Consider the following 25,041-nt stretch of genomic DNA (forward strand, 5'->3'; position numbering starts at 1 on the left):
TTCACTAGATCACTAAAAGTAGCACCCAACCATTTTCATTGCCATTTTAACACTAAGCATTAAACAGAAAACAACTGCATTTCACATATAAATTAACTAATTCAATGTATATGCATAAATAATTAAATTCACATAACAGCCATACATTGTCTATAATATTTTTATTTTTAATATAGTAGTTTGTTCAGCAATAAAAACTATAGTGTACAAAATAACATTGCACATTTTATGTACAATATTAACACTTACAAAATAATTACAAAACATATATTTTATAATTATTTACAAGTTTTTTCATTTGCTATAGTCAAATAGTTATTTATTGTAACATACGTGCAAATTAAACTTTATTTAAACCTAAAATGAATCAGTATCGTTGCTATAGGTAAATGTGGCCTTTGTTTGGGAATTGAAAGGATAAAAATGTATCACAATTACAACTTATCATAGCAAGCAACCATAGTCAAACAAAACAACAGAAACACAAAAGTAATGCATCAGCAGCTAGTCACATTAATTTAACCATCAAGCGTACTATTGTGTCTATTATGGGTCGACTATATACACGTAAAGCGAAATATTCTTTATCATATAGCAGAATAACAGAACAACATGCGTCTGCAAATGCAATCAAAACAGTGACACGAGGGTGTGTTTACATTAAAGCGGACGTGACGTCTTAGGTTTTGAACCTCAGCGACCGCGCGCAGGGCTAATGAATTAGCTAAACGTTTTACGATTTATTGCAAACTTGCCAACAGACGTAGTACATTTTTTTTACGAAAAGATTGTTTTCTTTTTGTTCTTTCAGCTGTGATCCAAAGGTGAGATGGACATCTAAAGGCCTTTGCGCATGTTATAGGACAATGCTAGTTAGCCATCGGCTACCCCACTGAGCACAGATAAACAAATCATGATATCGGTACCAAATGTGTCTATTTGACAGCTAATACATGCATTGTTGGTCCGCCGTGTTTCTAAAATGTTAACTTATTCTTCAATTGTGCAATTAACGTGGGCTGCCAAAACAATTAATGGAAATTGCGTGCAAACATGTTTTCCAACACGTAACGTTAACTTAACACTTTAAAGTGCATGAAAACTGTAACGTTAACGTCACTGATTCTGTATTCATGTCGAAGCCAATAAACAAGCAGTTTGTCGACTATTTATGCTTTGCATAAGAAAACAGTTTGTTGCGACTTTTGCTGTATTTGAAAGTGACATATGCTAACTGTTTATTTGTTTAACCTTCACTAATTTGATATCAGTCGTGTCTTCACATTTCCACTATTTCCCTCACGCTGCCACAGAAATGCCGTGTTTGTTTTCTGCAACATACTTACCTTTATAACTTCTCTGACAACTTGTTTTTGCTTCTTCCATCTTCTTCTCTTTTTTATCCGATTACAAATAGGATGGATCTTCAAAAAATAATCCACGACGCCCTGTACGACTTCATTTTGTCATATATCCCTCACGCGGATCTGAGGTGAGTGAGGGCGTGTCAGTTATACGTTTGATTAAAGTTTTTCCGCTCAATCGTGCAAATCTGCCAATTACATTTTTTTTTTTTTTTTTGGATTAGTACGCTAGATGACGTGCTTCTGTCCTATATCACTGGTGTGCTAGAAGACTTGGGATCTCAAGAAAGTGTGGAGGAGAACTTTGATGTAGAGGTGTTTGTTGAAATGTTGGAGGCCTACATTCCTGGTTTCTCAGATATTGACAGGTAATTTGGGGGCAGATGTCTTGAAAGTTAAATCCTAACTGAGTTTTTTTTTGTAATATTTAGATGCCTTTTCTTTCGACTCATGTTTTTGTTTATTTTATTTTTTACCTTGCAGTGTCAAAGTTTGTGAGATGATGTTTAATCTGGCATCAAAGTTGGCCTCAGCCCGGGACACAGGTAATTTCCCTTTCCTAACATTGTCATTTCAGATCACAAAAACGAGGCCTGTACCATGATGGTGATGAACAAACTCAGGGTTACAGGATTTGAGTTGACAGCCATACTAATGATGCTGATCATTAGAATTTTTTATTTTATTTTTATTTTTATTAAATGCTTTATTTGAACATTCAGTTTGCACTATGGTACAACAAAATTAGAACAAAACGATAATTACGAAAACCATCAATAAAAGAAAAGGGGGGAAAAAAACACAGGCTAAGCAATACCATAGTTTTAGAATTCTTTGTCAAATCAGACTTTGATCCTGACTGGCATCAGCAGTGAACAGCCAATCACAAACCTTTCAACACAGAGAAAGTGTGACTCATTTCCTGTCAGAGAGCCAAGAATTTAAGAATTAAAAAAATGCATTTACACAGAAGAAAATGCTTTTTCATGCAAGAGGATAAATAAAGAAAATAAAGTGAAAGTTGTGAAATCATTTTATATAGTTGAGATGATAAATAGATATATGTTTATTTTATTTTATTAACATAAATGCAGCCTTGGTGAGCAGAAAAGACTTCTTTAAAAACATTTTAAAAAATCGTACCGTTCTAAAATTTTGACTGGTAGTGTATATGTATAACTTTTCTATTTGAATATATTTTAAAATGTCATTCATTCCTGTGATCAAAGCTGAATTTTCAGCATAATTTATCCAGTCTTCTGTGTCACATGATCCTTCAGAAATCATTCTAATATGATTTGATGTTTAACAAACATTTATCATTATTACCAGTGTTGTGTAAATTTTTTTTTAGTATTCTTTGATGAATAGAAAGCTCAAAAAACAGTATTTGCCTGAAATGTTCAACTGTTCAAAAGTTATGGGACAGTAATCATTTTTTGCAAGGATGCATTAAATTGATCAAGAGACAGTATAGGCATTTATAATGTTGCAAAAGCTTTATAACACACAATTTGTAAAACTGTACACAGCAGTTTAAAACATTGATAATGGTAATAAATGTTTCAAAAGCAGCAAATTGGAAGATTTCAGAATCATTAGAATGATTTCTGAAGGATCATGTGACCCTAAAGACTGGAGTTGAAATTCACATTTTTAAAGCATTATTTATTGTACAGTTTATAACATATTATCTGCATATGGATTTAAACGTAGTGCTTAATAATTTATTAAATAAAATTGCTTGCGTGTAATGGATTAATTATATATAATTAATATTAATTTTCATGGTACCTAAACCCAGGATTGGTGCAATCTAAACTGAAACTTACCTGGATAGCCAGCAAAACTGGCTTCATGGTACAGGCTTACAAAGGCATGTTATGAACTAGAAAATATCCCACACACTGAACTGATTGTGTGTGTGTGTGTGTGTGTGTGTGTGTGTGTGTGTGTGTGTGTGTGTGTGTGTGTGTGTGTGTGTGTGTGTGTGTGTGTGTGTGCGTGCGTGCGCGTGCGCGCGCGCTTGTGTGTGTCTCTTTAAGAATCAGGGGAGATAAAATTAGAGGAAGATAAATTTCCCCTCTCAGAAAGTTCTGTTTTAACCTACGGAGGTTCAAGAGAGAAGACGCATAACCTCACATTACAAGCAGAGGGAGCCACAGCTCAGGTACTGGGTCGTTCAGCACATGCATAATGTTCCAGATGCTGGCAAGCTGCTTTACAAATGTTTGTAAATGTTTTTTCAGGTTAGTGAATCTTCGTGGGATAACCAGGAGCAACATCTTCTTGAGATGTTTCCCAAATGCAGCGTGACTGAGGCCAGAAGTGCATTGTCGATTGCTAAAGGAGACATGGAGGAAGCCGTTCGTCTCATTATTGAGGGAGATGTCCAGCTTGCGTGTCCAACATCTCTCAGCGTGAGTTTATTTGAAAAGTTCCATTCACACTGATAACAGGCAAAATATATAGTCAGATTGTTTGCCAGTTCTCTTGAAATTGAATCAAGATGGATGTTTTTTTAATATTTTAAAGGTGCCCTAGAATGAGTTGAAGCAATATGTACAATTTTCTCTATCTACAAAGAGGGTATGTGACTTATTTAAGGGCAAAAATTGTCCAGCTACAGTTTTACAGGTCCATTTACAACCCTATAAATTGTCCTAGGATGTAATGCTCTGTTTTTGCCTTTTTTTGGAAGAGTCTTGATGAATATTAATGTTAAGCTCTGCACTGATTGGCTTATTTCAGCCGCTCACAGCACACAGCAGTTCAGTTGTTCAGCGAAGCGGCTCGTGAGTCCTGACCGTCCTGACACAACACTGACTGACTGACTGAATGACACTTTTAAGCAGAACATCTCAAACGGAGATTGCAGAAATGCAGCTTACTTGTTTATTGGTGTTTTCAGATCATTTGCTAGCACAAGAGATTTCGCGTGCATATGGTTGCCAGATCGCACATGTTTAGGTAAAACACCGGATAGTATACGTGTTCTGATTGGGGATTTAAATTATTGAAATCTGGCAACCGCAAGCACAAACGGTCTTCTTTCCCCTGACAAAACCAGTATCCGGTGTTTTGGTTATACATGGTACTTGGAGTTTCCTGTTGTTACTGTACTAGCATCTTCTGTTATCTAGACACTGCTGTCTCTCTAAGAAACTTTCAATTTAATCAGAAATTGTTTAAACAGTCAATAAGTGGATAAATCACTACTTACTGCTTGCATGAATACAGTTGTAATTGCCACTTTCTTCAGTTTAAGATGCTGAGCAAAGCTTGCTTGAAATGGGCCGAGCATTCAAACGATTTTGAATTAAATTGTTGCGGTATCCGATTATAACAAACATCAACCAAGACTGTTGACATTTTTTGGCTGTGGGAAGGGTATGAAAAGTCCTCATGTCCCCTGCACAGCCTGGAACATGACATTTGTGTCCATGAGAGCTGCCGTCGCTATCCTCGGGTGATGCTTGCTTACCTGCAGTCCTGATGATTCAGCTCCGTCAGTTCCACCTGACAATGAACATGTTTGGACATGTCCATGTACTGAACTCTTATTATTTCGCTATGGCGAGGTTAATTTAATTTTTAGATTCTAGCGCACCTTTAAATATTTTATTGTTATTTTGTTGTTCATGTAAATCCTTTCTGTGTTATTTTTTTTAAACTAAAACTTAAGTTATTAAATTATTTTTGTTAATTGCAATAAGACTGAAATAAAATATAACTATCAGATGAAAAAAAGGTGAGTATATGCAGGTTTTACAGCATTTTAGGTTATTCCCTTTAAGTAAGTGCATGTTATCAGTGAGAAACCAATAAAAAAAGAGACAATGAAAAACGTTTACAGATGACGACTCTACTGTACTATACCAAATATAATGCTGTATTGACTATTTATTCTGAAAAATCTAAAAATGAGTCTGGAAGATAATGGAATTTTGAAATGGAAAAAATGTAATACCCTGTAATAAATACTATAATAGTATTATACTAAATTATACTAAAATAACACTGATGCCTTGAACATTTTATATTTTCAGGCTAACCAAGGCAAGGCCATTTCCGCGGAAGTTGATCAGAAACTGAAAGCAAGCATTTTAGAAAAGTGAGTTATCTTGATCTCAAATTCTTTCAAACTAATGCACAAACCTGTTATATCGGATGTCACTGCAAGTAGAAAGAAAAACTTCTAATTTAAATGTTTGGACCGCCCTCCAGGTACATGCTGGTTGATGATGAAGAAGACAAGAAAGTACACAGACCAGTCACTCCAAAAGACGTGAGTTTTTGCAGTCATTTTTAGTGACTGCATTGCATAATAATGATTAATTTTTTAGGGTTTTTTTTCCACTTTTTACTTCAACTGCAGGCCCCTAAGAAAATGGTGCGCTATCACGGCAGTCAGGTGGTCACTACAAAGGGAGAGCGCTACCATCTAGTCAAGAAAGAAGAACCAGAAGACATGAAGAAGACTTATGTCAGTCTCAAACCAGCACGCAAATATCGCTTTCATTGATGAAAGGCGTCTTGTTGATGGACCATTCAGAGTCAGCCCCTCTTGTTTTAGATATTTGTGTCTGGTTATCTGTGACAGGAAACACATGATTTAGTTTTTATTTAAATGTAGCTTGGTCTAAATGTGTGTCCATATACGTATGGTGCTGGAGATTTGGCTTCTTGGGAGTTTTATGGGTTTGAGTTGGTTGCTGTTCTGTATAATCTCTCAACAGGTCTCTTTTATTCGAGTGCTTAGTTACTGTATTTATTTTTTTAAACTACTTTTTACTAAAACCTTAAGCTATATCTAAAACATGAAGGTGTTTACATTGGACTGTTTTCTTTTAGCCAAACCCTGTTTTACACATCATTTCAATGAAACTCATTGAAATGTTCTGCTAAGTGGTTGTTTTGTTATAAAATCAGCCATTTTAGCTCATTTTCAGTGGTAGGAGCATCAGTGTTTGTATTTTGCACTGTTTATTTTAAAAGTTGGAAATAAAAAAAAGATTCCATATATGTTCCTACAGAGATATCACAGGGTCTGTGACAGTTGATGTTTGTCGAAGTTTCCAAAACGAGGTCTGCCTGTTATTTCGGGATTCAAAGGAAGGGGAATATTTCCATACACTGAACACGCTTTGGACAGATAAAACCTTCACCTGCATATTTACTAGAGTTAGTTTCTCTGTGTTGTGTAGTTCGCTGGCTTTGCATAGTTTTAGTAAAGGATGTGCTTTTTGTTTACTATTAACAATTGTATTGTCATATCCATATCACACCAGTATTTTTGAGATTGTTTGTGCTTTATGTACTCTGTTTACATGTATATCATGTTGTCTTTGGCATAAAACCTTAGTGTCAAAATCACCATTCAATTCCACCATGGCCCTAAAAACTTAAGTGCAGTGATTAGATGAAAATATATTAAAAGTATTTTATAAGGACTGATGGAAGTTTTTGATTGCAACTAGTAAAAGAATTAATGTTTTATCAATGTTGTGTCTTTCCTCAATTCTGTACTTAAATATTTAAATACTTCTTAAAAATGGTTTAGGCCTAACACTTTACCATAAGGTTTCAAAATTATATATAAAATATCCCGGATATATATTATGTTGACTAGTGTACTTATCCAAAATGTTTCCAAGAAAGCTTAAATCGAGAAAAATTAAGCAATTTTAACCAGCACATGGACCGTGTCCGTGCGTCACCTACCTATGACATCAAAATTTAATTTTCTTGATTTACCACAAGTGCCATGTTTTACCATGCCTAATATTAATCTGGCTTATCGCAGACACTGTGTTCAACAAGTGTCTCATAGTAGCAGCAGAACGAATGCACCAAGTATAACGTAACTATCAACATACTCAAATGTATCTAATATGATAAAACAGTTCCATTACCCCACATATGCATGAGTGGAGGAAGTGGAAGCGGTCTTGTCTGGCTATCACCAGACCAAGCTCAATTTGAGATTGAACCTTGGTCAGGGAAGTCTGCTCTGTATTTTCTACTGCACAAGAGGTGTGATCACGGGCATAGTTCAAATGACTCTATGCAATTGGATAGTCCTTCAACCAATCAGACCACAAGAGGCGTGATCAACAGGCAACGAATCATCGTTTCTCTGCCAGGTGGATAAGCCAGTCTGTGATTGGTTCCCACAAAAGTGTAAGGCCAGAGACACACTGTGAGCATGATGTTTCTGTTGAGTGTGATGCGTAGCTGACGTACAGGGAAGGCCTATACTTCATGTTAAATGTAAATATATAGCCTACTGATACAGCAAAGACAACTTACGCAGTATTGACCATACATACTATGGTATTGATGGCAAAATAGGCTGCAGAATATTTTGTTCTGTATTGACATGCAATATTATTATTTATTATTTAACTCACAGTTATATCTGCATTTATGTCAAAACCTAAAGACTTTCAAACATCAAAATGTAATATGAGTACAAAAGTTGAAAAATCTTCAACTTTTGCTGCTTGCAATGCGAGGGAAGCGACGCGACGGAACCCACAATTCAGTTCAGCAACGCATGATGTCACCCACTCAAAGTAAGTGGGAAATATTAACGCTACACCCCGTGTGAATGTGGCATAACAAGAAGCGCTAGAAATTAATGTACAGGTTTCCAGACTGAGTTGCAGTGCGAAATCAAACTGCCGGCAGATCAGGCTGGGTTTTTCCAGTCTAGAAGTGGTCGTCTGCAGCATAATAATCAAGAAATCCACAAAAAAAAAGAAATCAAGCTCCACGAAATCAAGGTGTCATCAAGCTACAACTTTGTTTTTGAATAAGCGACCTCTAGCGACAATCAATTACATGTTGTGGCTTTTTTTTTTATTAACTAACATGAGCTGATGTACCAAATACAAATTGTAATGTAGGATAGTACAAAGCTGCAGTTAACGAATTAAATCTTATTGTAAAGTGTTACCAAAATGTATTTGTCAAGCTTTACTTTGAAGAGATTGTGTCCAAATAATAAAGGAATTTTATAGTGGAGGAAAATTCATCTGAGGTGAAGAAAAGAAAACGTTTAAAGACTAGATGAAGAACATAGGAAACCACTTTAAGCCACTCAGAAATCAGTGCTAGACCTAGAGATCAAAACATCATGTAGATACTTTGAAAAAACAGGTTTTGTTCTCTTTATTTTTTTACACGAGATCCTGCTCAAGCTATTGAACACCTGTGCAATAGACAAAAAGAGGTGAAACACTTCAAACTTGATATCTTTTCAGATTTTCTCCGGTATATTTTATTCCTAATCTTTGTAAGAATGATTATAATGACAGATGTTCAGAGTTGAATTTGATATTCTTTCTTTCTTTGATGACAGGTTTTATATGATAGATGACTGCTATCATTGTCGGTACAGTGTTCATCATCAACAGTGAGTTTTAGAGTCAGCTGAAACAAGCCTATAAACCTTTTGGTATAGAATAGATGATCACAACTTTATGATACAAAAATGTTAAACATTGCATGCATTTAAAGGATTAAAGTGGCCAATTGGGTTCTTCTTAAACCTACATTATACCTTTCATAATTTTTGGGTGAGTATAATCTTTTAAGAAATTAATACTTTAATTCAGCCACAGACACATTGAAATGGATCAAAACTGACAGAGACGATATGTTACAAAAGATGTGTTTCAAATAAACGCTGATCTTTTTATCTTTCTAATAATCAAAGAAAAAATGCATCACAGTTTCCACAAAAATAATGAACAGCACGACTGTTTTCAGCTCTGATAATAAGAACTGTTTGAGCACCAAATCAGTATATTAAAATGATTTATGGAGGATCTTGTGACACTAAAGACTGGAGTAATGATGCTGAAAATTGAGTTTTGCCATCACATGAATAAATTACATTTAAAATATCTTAAAATAGAAAAGTTATTTTAAATTGTAATAACATCTCACAATATTACTGTATTTTTGATCACATAAATGCAGCCTTGGTAAGCATAAGAGACAACTTTCAACGTTTTACAAACTCTTGGTGACCCCAAACTTTTGAATGGTATTAGTTCATTAATAATAAGCCAATGTCAAATTTTAGCACACTCACATTTTGTAAGATAAATTGAAGGGGTGGATTCTGAAATCCACTGCTGCTTCAATATACATATATAAATCCTAATTACATTTATATTTAAAGCCTTAATATCTATCCTCCTACATATTAAGATGTTACATATTTCTTCTAGTTTGAATGTTTTGGTTACATTCCTTTTGACTGAATTACATACTTTTATTTATATTTATTTTGTATTTTTCCTTATTCTAAAAAACAAAGACGAATATTACCAGTACTTTCTTCTGAGGAGAACATATCTGTATGTTTTGGAGAACTATGTTGTTTTCAGTTAACGCTCCACCAACTCCAACCTTGGAGACTGTGTATCTGTGTATGTGCGCAGCATTCTGTGTTACAGATCAGGATTGTAGGTGGATTACGGGCTTCCTAGGAGATGGGTGGACTTGTTTTCTGGGCAAGCTGACACCTGCTCCAGACCTGGAAGGTCATTACGTGCCTAATTCCTGGGTAAAAGTGTCAACAAGTGATTTATGGATATGCATCTGATTAAACGACAATGTGTGGAAATTTACTATGACTATCTATTTTCTCTTAGCCAATCAGAATCATTCAACCTGCAGTAATGACGTAGCTAGACCTTGAAAAGAGTATAATTGTGCTGAGAAATTGTACGTACAAACTCGTAGAGGTAAAACGCGGACTAGGAACTCTTTGTGAGACGAAGCTGGGTTCTGCTGATGAAACTGCAAACTATTCTTCAGTAAATCTTTCTTTAATTAATTGCACTCCTGATTCTTGGGCTTTATTTTTCACAACTGGTCTTGGGTCCTAAACCGTTATCCTCTAAAACAACTGTACCCATACTAATAACACAAATTGTAACAATGAAACCAAGAAAAAAACTAGATTAAACCATTCAAAATCTTTTATTTCCTTACAATTCATGGAGACAAGTTAACACTTGGCAAGTGTAGTTTGTTCTGAATTACAATCCTTACTGAAATGGTACCATATAATATTACATTAAAAAAAATATAACACCAAGAAACTAAAACATTTGCCTTAATATACACATAGCTAAAAAATAAGAATGAAAACGCATATACAAATGAAAAATTTAATTCAGTGAGTCGGCTACAAAAGGAAACCCCTTGTTTTAAAAACATTGTGGCTGAAACATTGAAACATCATTATCGTGAGATCAAAAGCAAACGCACAAAACACCATCAATAATGATAACATCGACAGTTTAAACCCGTCAATGAACCGATGGTAGGTTTCAAGTTGTAAATCATCATCCTTTGTGGATATGCTCGAGGCACTCTGCCAGTTTTACTATGCAGACTCAGAACCACAGGACTCATGACATATGGCACCTTCTTTGTCCCAACATGGGACAAAACCTGACAACAGGCGCTCCGAGTGGTGTAAAAGTGCTTTACAGGCTCTGCTAATGCTAATAGAGTCTATTCTTTAGCATGTAATGCTGCACACATGGATTTAAGGACTCTTTTTAAGGAGAGATCAAAATCGATCAATTTCTCACCAGTGGTTTTCTTCTTACACCAACACAGATTTAGCAATGAGTCCAGTAAATGGAAGCAGACAAAAGGCGGAAGTCTTTATACTGCCATGCACTGGCATTTCAACAGTCCGAATGTACACACAAGCATATAGTCAAACCCACACATACATATTAACAGACCGTCTTAGCAGCACAATAAAGAGGCTTCAGCTCAGCCCATTTACATGATCATATCTGCCCTTGATCATCATGTTCAGCAATGGACCAACCTGTTGAGAACAGAGAATAATCAATAGAAAATGTAGTCTGTGAACAATGCTAAACAATTAATTCAGTACTGGAAGGAGGAAAAAGGTTATTCTTTTTTTTTTTTTTTTGCTCTAGTCACAGTCAAAAGTAGGCATGCACAATGTGATTCAGGTTTAAAGCAGGTTAGCCACAAATATACTTGTAATTAGGTTATTGTCAAGGTCAAAATACACAGGGAATTCCTAATGCATTATTCATATCTGTGGACCTAAAAACGGAAATGGCTTTGATTGACTGTTCTACTTTTCTGTACCTCGTGTGGGTCCCCCAAGGCCTCTCCCAACATCTTCTCTATGTTCCTCATTATGGCCACCTTCTGATGAGCTTTTAAAGGGTACTCTATCCTCTTTGGAGTGGGTGTCCCCTTGAAATATTTTGTTCAATATTAGTTGATTCATGCAGATATATAATGTATGTAAACAAGACTAGGACAGTGCTGCAAATGCATACCTTGTACCAGAAGTTTACTGTGATTGTCACTCCTCCATTTAACAGGGACTCGATGTGATGCCACCTTTACAAAATAAACAATGCAAACATTTAATTGGCATTATTCAATAAATGTATACATTACCATGTAAACGTTAAGGGTCACATGTGATTTTTTAAAGAAATTAATACTTTTATTCAGCAAGGCCACACTGAATTGATAAAAAGTGACAGTAAAGGCTTGACTAAAGTGACAAATAAATCCTGTTCTTTAGAATTTTCCACTGATGAAAGAATCCTGAAAAAATGGTTTCCACGAAAATATTAGGCAATGATGCAATAGTTTACTTATTTGACCATTAAATTTACGGTGCATTAATTCTCTCAGACATGACGAGAGCTGAATCTACCTCAACATATGCAGATAACGTTATTTCAGCTATATTTATTGGCTTAATATTTCTCTTATGGACCTTTTACACTTAATCATTTAGTGTCATTAGTGCTGTGACTTGTCCCAGTTAGTCTAGCGCAGTACTAAATAAACAAGTTTTTTTTTTTTAAATAGATATATAGAACCATGTAATAATGGTAATAATTTACTGCATTCATGGAAAAAATGGCCAATTATTGCCTTGACATCGTCAAATACATCACATATTGGCAAAATTTCAGACTACTACACAATACCATCTTCACAATTTTTCCCACATTGATTTTAGATACAATAACATTCAATAGCTATTTATGAGATGCAGTGAAGATAAGTGCACCCAACCTGCTATTCATGACCTAAGCTTCCATGAAACATCTGTGTATATGTAAAATAAGAAAAATCCATGTTTAAATGTCAAATCACAGCATATCTTTAACTAATTAATTAACGACAAGCTATGTGGTTTAATACAAAATACAAAAGATGGTTAGAAAAAAAATCTGACCCTAGCAATGAATTAAAGGGATAGTTCACACAAAAATGAAAATGTGATGTTTATCTGTGAGAAATCAATCCGTATTTATATAATTTTTTACCTCAAATACAGCGCTATATCCAACAGACTTCATGCACTTCACTTCCGTCAATAATACACACTCTGGCTCATATACCCAGAGTGTGTATACTGACCTTAACGGAAGTGAAGTGCATGAAGGCTGCCGGATATAGCGCTGTGTTTGAGGTAAAAAAAGTAAAATACAGCTCGATTTCTCACACAAACTGATCGTTTTGTGTCTTAAGATATCAGTGTGTCGTCATGAGCCACAGGGCTCTTTGTGCATGTTGTCTAAGCATGTTTTTTTTTTTGCTATCATAGTTACCCATTCACATGATTATATGACCTACACACAGCAACGGTTGAGTTAAAAATCTTCATTTGTGTTCTACTGAAGAAACAAACACACCGCACTGAGGGTAAGCAGATAAACATCACATTTTCATTTTTGGGTGAACTATCCCTTTAACACGCATCAATGGGAGGCAACAATGTTAAATGTGTCCAGTAACACTGACAGTAACTTTACAAGGTGGCAGGAGTTCCAGAGACAAGCTCTTGGAATACAACATTTAATGAGATGAGAATTGAAAAAGATTTTAAAACAGCTTTGCCTCCTATTTACCATTTATCTCATTGGAAACCCATCAATCATTGCAAATCATCAAATCATCATCCCTGGCTGAATTTTTATTTTACATTTTTGTAATTTACACCTAGGCCAATAACGTTATAAACTAAAAATGCCAGACGTTCCCCCATGCAAGGGTCAGAAATTACATTTTCCATTAAGGGGCTCCTTGCAATTGATTTCCAGGAGCATATAAGTACAATTTTAATGATTACCTGTGTTGTCATTTGTCAAATACTTAAATTAAACAATTACTTAAATCAATCAGAATACTATATAGATTTATCAATAAAATGTTATCATTAACAAAAGCCTGAAATCTAAAATAGCATGTTTATTTACACAGACTGTTAAATGTGACTCAAATGGTACAAATTAATTAACTCTTTACAGTCATTATTGTCAGGTAATGCTCTTGATATTGTAATAATGATTATTAATGTCGTCGGTTAATAGATACATAAAATGGGTTTTTTTGTGTGTGTATTTGGGGAAACTACACGTCAGATAGGCTATTCTAACTACACAGATAAAGGAATCGTATAACCTTTACGAGTTATATTAATGCTTTTTATGCATTAGAAAATTCATATGATACCAGCAAGATGAATAAATTATATTAACCGGAATAATAACGTTATAAAGAAAGAGAGCAGAGACCGATTGCGAGTCTATCCATAATTTGGGTCTAGCGCGAGTTTAAACCATAGACAGTAAAAGAAATGGACAGAGCGATCCCATTGACTTCAACGGTGGAAAATGAGGTCAATCAGAGGCACTCACTTCCTGATGGCTGAGCGAACTGCGCAGGCTCAGACTGAGCTTGACGACGTAGATGTGACGTAAGCAACCTGTCTGACAGTTGTAGGTCTTCTAGTAGTTGTGGAAAGTAAAATCTGAATCACATTGTTTAAATATTTTCTCCCATTGCTTTTGGCTCACCATCGGCTTCTCCCCATTCTTCTCCCTTGACTTTATCGGACTTTATGTCTCCACGTCCCCCGACTGTCTCATAGACCGTAAAGATTGCTTCTGAGCATCTCCTCCTGTCTATACGGTAATTTCTCAACTGTCCGACAGAGTCGCGTTGGTTATGACGCAATCGTTAGCCTATTTTTTTCAAAAACAGCTTCTACGTGTCGATAGTGTAAGATACAAGGTAATGGAGCCTTTTATGTATTGTCGTGTTTCTTTATAAATAAACAATGGACAAATGGAGTCTTTAAACGCCTCAGATGTAAAGTTATTCACTGTCAAAGTGACTCAAAAATGAATGGGAGTCAATGGGATGCTAACAGCAGGTGATGGCTTGGTTAGCAATGGCCGCCCCTATGGGTGGAAAGCTTTCCGAGTGCTAGATCACCGCCTTGGTTTAAACGCCCTCAAAAACACTCGCGTTAAAATCAAGGAAGATGACGATACTGCGACATTAATCTCTTACATCAATCTGGACTTTGTTGACTTTGATGACGGTGGGAGAATTCGCGAGTTTCAGTCAGGATTCAAACAGACAGTGTGCGCGCGCACTGAACACAACGGTTACGCTTGGTTTCAGCGATGACTAATCTGAACGCTTCTGATTGGCCATCATGCTCGACAGAAAGCGTCTGATTGGTTGTAATGCTCAACACTGCAAAGGGAAATCTGATAGAATGCAGCAGTCGGGTGGATCGAAGGAACGGATCCGTACGCGTCTCGTGTATGTTTACAAAGTTTGTTTAACCAATATTATCACTTAAACATATCTTCTATTACATAGATTTTTTGAAATAAATTTCCATGACTTTTCCAAAACTTTCAGGTTTATTTGTTTTTCCAAAACTTTTCCAGGCCTGGAAATTGCTATTTTAAAATTCCATGACTTTCCCAGGTTTTTCATGACTGTACAAACCCTGTCAATGCAAACATTCTCAGACACATTTGCCACTTTACCCTTAAGCCTAGTTCAGACTGCACGATTTTCAAACTCGTCGGGTCACTGCTCTATTCACACTGCATGGTATCATTCAGTCACTGCTGTGTTCACACTGCACGATGGTTTCACAACAGAGGAGTTCACACTGCATGACTGAACAAGAGGAAGAATCACCGACAACTCTCTCTCTCCGTGCGCAAACTACGTTTCCCAACTACACATGCGATGAGACAAGTAAACAACGCGAGATCACACGTGCGTCACACCGGAGTTCTCGCGCGAGACTTTGAATTGTTATTAACAATGATAAACTGCACAAAGTTTGCTTCAAATTGTATGTGTGCTGATTTTTGGAGAAAAAGAAAAAATATTATGGCGGAAGAAATTGTTGGAGAGAGAGGGAGCCAGGATTGTGTTCTGCAATGAGAGTTTGAGGTAAATAAACAATTTTGTAATGCGCTGCTGCTGTGGCTGGATGTGCAAATGTTTGGTCTTTGTTTCCGTTTGATAGAATTGTAAATATATCTATTAAAATACTTATATTCTGCTCTATAACTCCTCCCTGAACGTCCTGCTACCCTGTATCTTACTCTTTCATTGGCTGTCGGTCGTCACCAAAGTAATATTCAGTCAGAACGCAGTTCACACAGTAGGAGTTTGAATCGCTGACAAGTCCAGATATTTAGCATGCCAAATATCTCACCGGCGTCGGCGAATCTCTCTGATCGCGTCTTTGATTATTCACACTGCGTGATTGTCACTCGCGTGCACGAGCACCGATTTGCCTATGATCTCAGGCATTTGTCGGCGATTTCACAAAACCTGTCGGTGATTTAGTGTGAACTAGGCTTTAGATATAATGTAATTTATGCAAATCACATAGTATGAGACTAAAACGTGTTGCCCTGCACACATTTAAAGTATCTTGTCTTCTGTAGTGCCAATGTGCACTTAAATAAACAGCACTTTATAGAGCTAATAAAAACACTTTACAGCTCTCCAACTGCTTGATTTTAAACCTCATATGCAGCACAACGCCAAAGTGCCCCACTCTTTGCTCATCTGCCGGATGGATCAGAGTACAGATATACAGAAATTCTCAACAACAACAAAAGTACAACGTTCTATATTTTTCCGCTAATTCAAATGGAGGCCCTTCTGTGACACTAGGTTAAAAGAAGAGGAGAGATGTTCACACTCAGGCAGCCATGGGGAAAAAGTATGGACTGTAGAATTACACAGCTGGTTGGCATCATTTTGCCCTCCAGTGACTAGGGGGAGCAAGGAGTTGGAAGAGGAAGCCGTCATGGCTGATTCACTCTCACAGACTTGAAACTAAGTCAGCAGCCCATGGAAGCAGAGGCCTGTTAAACGAGGCACGCAACAGAGAGCCAACACACGTTGGGTTACTTTCTCACCATATATACTGTATATAAATGTACATTTTGTAAAACTAACCCCCATTTATTATTTCATTTATAAGTGAGATCAACTTTATTTATTGCACAAAAATAAAACAGTTTAAGTAATGAAAACTTAAGTGTATCATTTTTGCACTACTAGAGTCACTAAGCAGAAATTTAAAAAACTAAAACAATTCCTAACAGTTTTTTCCAAGCACTCTCTCCCCTTCTTCCTTTGTTTGGACAAACACGTGATGAGAAATCATGTCCCCCTGTAAAATAGTGTCTGCTTAGGACCCCAGAGTGATACTATTGTCTGAAAGAATTTTTAGTGTGTAATCTCTTCAGAGTCTGTTCTGTGGGGTGGCAGGAGGAGTGTTGCCATTGACAACAGTTGAGGCCAAACCTGAGTCTCTGAGGACCGTAAAAAAGATCTGTGCAACTCTATCAATTTGAACCGGAGTTGGACCCGGCACAAGACGACAGCTCCAACGAAATTCAACATTTAAGGCTAAACAGGACGTTTCTGAATGGTTGGTTAACGTAATGTCACTTTGATCTCTCTTTATGTACTGGCAGGGTAATGTTAGTGCGAAAGCTATGTGTTTACTGATGCATAGGTTAGTTCTTTGACAGATTGATGTTACACCTAAATGACAATAAAAACTTTCTTTTCTGTTAATGTCGGTTTGTTAGTGATGCGCAACATTATCTATGCATTATAATAACTGTTACAACACTTTTTTTTTTTTTTACAGTAACAGACACCGTTATAGACCATCTACATAATTAAGCTTAGTGTTACCACGTTAACTTTAAAACCAGCGTACACAGTTTGTAATAACACAATAACCATAGCATTGTTCATTATAAATGTGGGATTATGAATTATATTGAGAACTAGGGATGCACCGATCCGATACTCAGGATCGGCTCCGATCCGCAATTATTTGACGGATCGGGTATCGGACAGAAAGGACCGATCCAAATTCGATACTTTGCGCATAATATTCTGTGTTATTGTTAAGCCCCAGCGCCCCACAAAAGGCACACAAACATTATGAAGCATCCTCAACGATTCGTGCACTATATTATAAGTGTTTTGAAGCCATTCCATAGTTTAAGGGGAGTACAGATGAATATTGAAGTCATTAAATTCAAGTTCACGTTCAGTTCAATGCTTGCTTCCCTCCGTTGCGGCTGTCAGTCACTCTCCATTCAGCTTTGAACTGTGGTGTCGCGTTCGGTTACAACAGTCAACACGATGAAAATCTCTCCAAAGATTTTTTATTGTTTCAGTTATTGTGCTTGATCTGTAGATAACGCTATGGTTTCTCATAAAATGACTATCTTGCTGGCGTTTATTGTAAATCGTGTTACTTTCTACCGGTTGTCTGTTAGATCACAACACTGGATTAGTTATTGTATTGTTCTTCACACATAAAACTGAAATGTTACGCTGTTAAAATAAACGGCTTATGAGAATACTGCATAGATACACTACGCGTCTACGCTACACTACGCTGTGAGCATGTGACTGTGTTGCTTCAAGCGCATCATCCTGCGCACGGGATGCGCATACGCACTTTTTGCCGCTCTATATTATAATACTTTTTTGCTATGAAAGCATTAATAATAGCCTATCTATAATATGTTGCTGCCTCATTAAAAAGATGCACTATACATTTAAAATAAATGTAATTTCTTAGTATATAGACCCTATTCTATAAATATATTTACTTGTTTTTCATTGATATATTTTGTGTAACATTTTACCAGATTTATAGCTACCCTTCACCTTTTGATGGAAAGAGCTACCATTGAAAGAGCTACCATTCACTTTTGTGGTTTCCATTATTTTTTCCACACTAAATGTTTAGATTTTATACTAATTTATATTATATTATTGTGCACTTGTGATTTTGTAACTTTTCCTGCTGAATTATTCACTAATGTAATTTATTCACCATCTATAGGCCCTAGTAGTAGGCTATTTTTTCATAGATTGAGATTTTATATATATATTTTTTCTATTTATTGTTTTTCTTTATAATGAAGTTTGTATTTAATTGATTGTGTTTAACTCACAAAGGAAAGATTTTCAATTCAACAGATTAGAATTAGACTTAGAAATTCTACATAGAGTTTTTAAACAAAACTGCATTGGTATCAACCGATACTCAGAATTTTTAATATCGGATCGGATCTGAAAAAATGGTATCAGTGCATCCCTATTGAGAACTTCATAATGTTACATAGAAAGCATGCCGTAATTTAACTTACACTGTAAACTTTAGCTGCATTTATCGTGAATCGTGCAAGCGTTTCAAACTATACTCACTTCTCACTTCTTCTCTACAGATCTTTATACAGGAGCAGCTTCTCAGCAAAACCTGCTTCATACTAACCCTCGGTTATAAAGCAGTCTGGTGAGAAATGCTTTGCGGTTCGCACAGACATAAAAGCATCGACGAAAAACAAAACTCAGCCACTGCATCTTTAGCGGTTCGGATTTAAGAACATCGGAATGACTGCTGTGTTCATTTTTAAACCCAAAAACAGAACACTAAAATCGCTTAGACGCCATTCTGCTCCAGCATCTCTACTTATACAATGGCGGACTACAATGACGATAGCTTGAGCTCGCTGCTTGTCAATCCAGTCGTAGGAGGGGGGTCCGACCGTGTGACCTCCCGCGGTCAAACGGCTCGATTTGAGACAGGGAAAAACATAGGAGATTAAAAAAAATCCATCCACTTGATGGATTTTTATCATTATATGACGGTTGTGTACAGGCACTGCCAACACACATTTCCATACAAACAGCTTGTAAAAGTGCATGTACCATTATATGACCCCTTTAACTTTAGTTAGTGTGTAATTTTGCTGCTTGAGCATAAACAGTATCTGCAAAGTTACAGCGCTGAAAGTTCAATGCAAACTGAGAAATTGTCTTTTAAAGTTATGGCAGTTTATTGCCTACAAAAACGGCCGGTTTGGACTACAACGAGCTTCTTCCCGGGTTGGTGACATCATAAACCCTTGCTATTGACATAAACACTGCCCACGCGAACACAAAGTGGGCGAGGCCACGTCGCAGTCATTACGGAAGAGAGAGCTGTTACAGTAGGCTATAGTGTTGCAGTAGGCTAGAGAGTCCAGTCTAAGACCATTGCATTTTTCAGAGGGATGGGCTTCATAGAAGCAGGAAGCAAACAAGCCATTCAAAGGACAGTGGAGACAGCGGTGTGTAGGGATGGGTACCGAAACCCGGTATTAAATGGGCCCCGGGGCTGAATTTTGAAAGACCGTTGTATCGATAAGCTCGGACGTTATCGGTTCTGCTGTCGGTACTTTTGAAAATGCACGTGACGTGACGTGACGAGAGAGAGAGAGAGAGAGAGAGAGAGAGAGAGAGAGAGAGAGAGAAGTATTAAGACATGTTATACTGTGCCCCATAAACACCACCAAGGCTAGAAAAAAAAAACACTGGACCACCCCTTTAAAAGCCCTAGCCCCGCTTTAAAGTTTATATAAAAAAAATAAAAAAAATCCTGTTGTGTGCACCTGTTCTGTATATTGTTTTTTTTTATATTTACATTATAGATACATTACTATATTATGATTTTGTATTGGTATTATTACTTAGTTTATCGATTGAAATCATTTACAATATGTTAGGCATATTATTGCTCCCATTATAGCAATCAATTACATATTTCAAATAAATGTAATTTGTGTGTACTTAGTATGACAATATATAGTTTATTTTTAAACAATTGCTTGTCCCGAACCATGTATATAACATATATACATTAACGTATATAAGCTTTTGATCAGGCATTTAAAATAGCTACCACGTTGGGTCCTAAGTGGACGTTATTTCACAGGGGGACAGGATTTCTTATGACACCGACCTAATGTATAACACACTTTAGTATAAAGTAATAATGGTAATCAAACTTTTCTGTGTATTTGAAAACAATCTTACCAATACATTGGGATGTACAAGACATCACCTGGTCCCACAACAGCCTCATATCCAACAGCATTTTTGAAATTAGGAAACTTGTCATAATCAGGATTTTCAAAATCAACCTATGAATGCAAAATACAAAAACAAAAAAATGAACATTTTGCTTATTTGTTATTTTTTACAGTCTTAAAGAGTCTGAAGAGTTATTCAGCAAGTAGCTCACAAACGTTTTAGGCCAAGTACAACATTTTATATACAATCAATCTGGGTATAAAAGGGCTAAAAAAAAATTATATATATATATATATATATATATATATATATATATATATATATATATATATATATATATATATATATATATATATATATATATATATATATATATATAATAAGACAAAGATTATGGGTTAAATATATATGTCAGTAAATGTTAGGGGTTTGTGCTAACTTAACACAAATTGAATCCTATGATCAACATATTTTTTTCTAGAAACCTCTGTTTATATGTTTAATGTTTCTGTTTTCACCACCATCACTTCACCCCGCTGATGGTCATAAATATGGTGGATGAGTGGAAAAGGAAAATGTCATGTGACTAAAACAGATTTAGCCTTTTTTGTATTAACAAGCTATAATGGCCACACCAGTGTGCAACTTGAACATTAGTTTACATGCTGTATTGCTGAAGTACAATATGGGCTATGCAATAGAGTAGTGAACACACAAATATATATTCTTTTCACAATTTATGCAAACTCATTTCACATACGATAGCAACATTTGAGAACTACTGGTCGAAGACGACATCAAACATATAATACCTGACTCTGTCTGTCACATGGATGATGAACTGGGTAAGGATAGAGGCAGTCAAACTGATCCGGAGGAAAAAGGATGCATCTCTTATGTCCTTTGATTTGTGCAAAGAAATTCTGTTGCTCATCATAGTGTGCTGGTGTCACATTGCCTGGTGTGATATTTTAAGAGGATAAAAGAAAAAAATGATGATGGTCACTTTATTCCAACTTAAATGTAAAAAGGACCAATCAAAGTTGTATTTTATTGGACTATTTTAACTGTTAACTATTTTACCTTCCATGCCAATGAGCAGCAAATTTGAGGTCAGCGGCCCCCAGTTTCTTTTAGCCTGCTGTTTGTTGATCCAGTTCCAATTGAATCCAAGGAAATCCACCACAATTTTTCGGCCTACTGTATCGTTCAGTGTTTGTTGCAAGTACACTCTACAAATTAAACAAAGTCATTTCACGTTTTAAAATGTCAAATTAAATCAAGTGATACTTTAGAATGCATCCAAAACAAAACAAAACATCCTATATATATATATATATATATATATATATATATATATATATATATATATATATATATATATAAATAAATACATAATTAAATATCTACCTGAACTTGCGTAACATTCATCTAGTAAGGTCAAAACAACAGTTAACAGGTTTAGAACCAGAAACAAGATGATAACAAATGATATAGCAATAAAGCCACCAAAGCAGAGTATCAAATGGTCAGCAATATGGACTGGACACCAGTTGGCAGAATCAACTGCGTAGTCATACAGCAGAGCAAGTTAATTTCCTGGATTGGATTTCATGCATCTCAACACTTTACCACAGTATCACACATCAACTATTCATGTTAGTATAAATAGATCAAAACTTTAAAGTCATGGCACATTTTAAAATATACACTATGTGCAAATGTACACAATTAACGCAAACATACACTTATTTGATGCCAAAAGGATGTTTTAACTGTGAAATGGTAAAGAAAGCTATCTTTTTTTAAATGACAAAATCAGTTTAGTAAATAAATAAACCTCAGCCAGCAGTTATGAACATGCATATATTAAGTACATTGATGTAAATCACATTGACATACCTTTCTGTTCCACCTTGTTCTTCTGTTTGATGCATCTTGTCCACAAACTCTGAAAACTTCATCTCTATTCGACTAGATTTGGGCACAAAGTCTTGAAAGTTCGCCATTTTCTTCTCATCATAATACAGGAATTTGTGCTTTTCTGCTGTGTAAACAGAGAAGTCCCCGTTTCCAATGTTCTCTTGCAAGTAGGGTATGTCCCATTTTAGAGCTGGATATACTAAACTGGTGTCTGTTAATACAACAGGCTCCTACAAACGGAAAACAAAATCATAAAAAGTTGAAATATGTATCATAAATCATATTTAAACAAATTATTTAAAACAACAGATCAATTGTGTGGTATTCTCAGTTGGGTGGGTAATTGGTAGTAGTTAACATTCTGTAGGCACAATCACCTTTAACTACGCTACATGTTTCCTGTAGCACCAAACACACTTTTTTTTTTGGAAGCGCAAATATTAAGTCTAGAGCTTGAATAATAATTTAAACAGAACTGAAAAAACATTTTCGGAGTCGTGCAGAGACCCCAACGCTCGGCGTTTATTTGACAGAATTACTGATGCTGCAGCATAAAAAAAAGTGACAAGTGCTACGTGACTAGAAGAACGTACACTGTTCCAGCACGCGCGCGGGTAGACTGCTCGCGCTCCGCTGCAACTACACCAGACGACCGCTAAAGGAACAAACCAAGCCACCATGCATCGACATCCACTTTTAGGTGTAAAATGCTATCTATTATGTACATGATAGCATAAAGAACTTATTGGACTAATGATTCATTCAGAAACGTATCTGATCTGATTAAAACTGTATTAGGCTATGCATTTTATATATATATATATATATATATATATATATATATATATATATATATATATATATATATACACACACACACACACACACACACACACACACACACACGCACGTCTTGAGATAGCAGAAATCTAATTTAATCACTGTAAACGTGTCAGAGCGTACGGACTCTTGTACAGCTAAAATTGCCCAATGTCACTGTTTACAAGAGACCGTGTCAACACAACACGAACAACGTGCTTTGCCGTTCTCATTTTAACTGCCACAGTCGTTCTTAGTGTACTGAGTAAGACTTTGATTTTGCTATAATCTTTTTTCTACATCATTTATTCATTTATCCCCCATACTTTTTCTTTCGGTTTGATGCGGCCCTGTAAAACACTATTATAAAAAAACTATTACATCTTATGATGAGCTATAAAATGGAGTTTTACTGAGTCATTGGAATAACTTATGGTCACAACGGCAATATTATATAATTATAGACAGTTAACGTGATAAACATTTCTAGGAAATGTACACTACTCTTGACATTCACCATATCTTACTGCAGCAAAGTAGCCTACATTAAACTCACTCTCTGCAGAAATGATATATACAACCTTATCATTAGTAACCATCGCGGTTACAAAATCATCAATTCTATATCTAAAAAATAAAACGTATCAGATTGGTCCGCTTATTGGGATCTGACAGGATAGTTTATCAAACTCATCAAAGAGTTTCAGCACAACGTACGATTTCATGTTATACAAGGACGTTTAATAGCTAGTCTACTGCTTGAATTTGGGTAAATCATCCTTCCGTTTGAATGCACCTTGCACCCAGAAAGAGATGCAGCTCTCCGCTCCTAACGTTAACGTTACTTCTGTCGCATTCAAACTCAAAGCAGGGTGAATCTGCCAACATACCTCGTTATTGATGAGGACCTCAGCACGCGGATCCGTATGGGATAGTCGCGGTATCGGTCGGGTTGGGAAAGTATATTGTCGAAGCTGCGATTCATTCCAGGCTGGGTCCCGTAGATCCGTAAAGGAGGCGGCGGCAGCTCCATCGGTCTCTGCTGGGTCCGCTTCAGCCACGGTCGCGGCTGCCATGTCCTCTGAGTGCGCCAGAGCCTGAGTGCGCTGTTACTTCACAATGAAGCTGCGCGAGGTTAGACGGCTCAGCCGTTGAGCTGAAAGAGGAGCAGCGAGCGCGAGAACCGCTCCTGGGCTTTCACACACCCCGCCGAAGCACGAACAAACGAGAGCGGCACGAGCAGTCATACAAGCAGCGTGAAAACAGAAATATTGGGGATGTTTCCATAACAGCCACCGGAAGTTTTTTTTTTTTCAAAGTAAAAGTCGCAAAACTGTTGGACGCCAGTATTCATAAACAAACGAATGGGCGTGCAAGAAGAAAACAAGTTACAAAAAAAGTTCAATCCTTAAAACATACTATTTCCAAAAAAAAAAAAAAAAATACTATAGTAATTTCTTAAAGTTAAATTGAATTGATTTGTAAATGTGCAAAAAAAGTTACAAATGACGAGTGCACCAAAAAATAAAGAAATATTAATAATATTTTTTGCATAGGCCTAAAAGTCTTGCCTTCAGAAATTTGAAACCGCAAAATTACCAACCAGAATCAAGTAGCCTATTCCAGAAAGCTGTATGCTAATTAGAAATAGAAGCTCAGTGCAAAAAAG

General features: G+C 36.2%; 2 protein-coding genes across 3 annotated transcripts; one reads left to right on the forward strand and one right to left on the reverse strand.

The window, feature by feature from the left end:
• The first annotated feature begins 677 nt into the window (after positions 1-677).
• cuedc2 (CUE domain containing 2) lies at positions 678-6,858 on the forward strand. 2 transcript variants are annotated; one of them, XM_067420768.1, is made up of 9 exons: positions 678-824; positions 1,418-1,492; positions 1,589-1,732; positions 1,848-1,909; positions 3,410-3,534; positions 3,614-3,784; positions 5,414-5,478; positions 5,592-5,652; positions 5,743-6,858. In XM_067420768.1, the coding sequence occupies exons 2-9, from the start codon at positions 1,419-1,421 to the stop codon at positions 5,887-5,889; spliced, it is 849 nt and encodes a 282-aa protein (XP_067276869.1). In that variant the 5' UTR covers positions 678-824; position 1,418; the 3' UTR covers positions 5,890-6,858. The 2 variants fall into 2 exon arrangements, with proteins under 2 accessions (XP_067276869.1, XP_067276870.1); XM_067420769.1 differs by having other exon boundaries at positions 3,416-3,534.
• Positions 6,859-10,345: 3,487 nt separating this feature from the next.
• hif1an (hypoxia inducible factor 1 subunit alpha inhibitor) lies at positions 10,346-24,673 on the reverse strand. The gene is made up of 8 exons (XM_067421042.1): positions 24,263-24,673; positions 22,533-22,783; positions 21,714-21,862; positions 21,443-21,588; positions 20,634-20,740; positions 11,723-11,786; positions 11,526-11,636; positions 10,346-11,232 (listed from the first exon to the last, which is right to left on the reverse strand). Exons 1-8 carry the CDS (start codon positions 24,446-24,448, stop codon positions 11,170-11,172), a joined length of 1,077 nt encoding a protein of 358 aa, XP_067277143.1. The 5' UTR covers positions 24,449-24,673; the 3' UTR covers positions 10,346-11,169.
• Between the last annotated feature and the right edge of the window lie 368 nt (positions 24,674-25,041).

The sequence above is a fragment of the Pseudorasbora parva genome, chromosome 17 (assembly GCF_024679245.1).
Source record: "Pseudorasbora parva isolate DD20220531a chromosome 17, ASM2467924v1, whole genome shotgun sequence".
Lineage (NCBI taxonomy): Eukaryota > Metazoa > Chordata > Actinopteri > Cypriniformes > Gobionidae > Pseudorasbora > Pseudorasbora parva.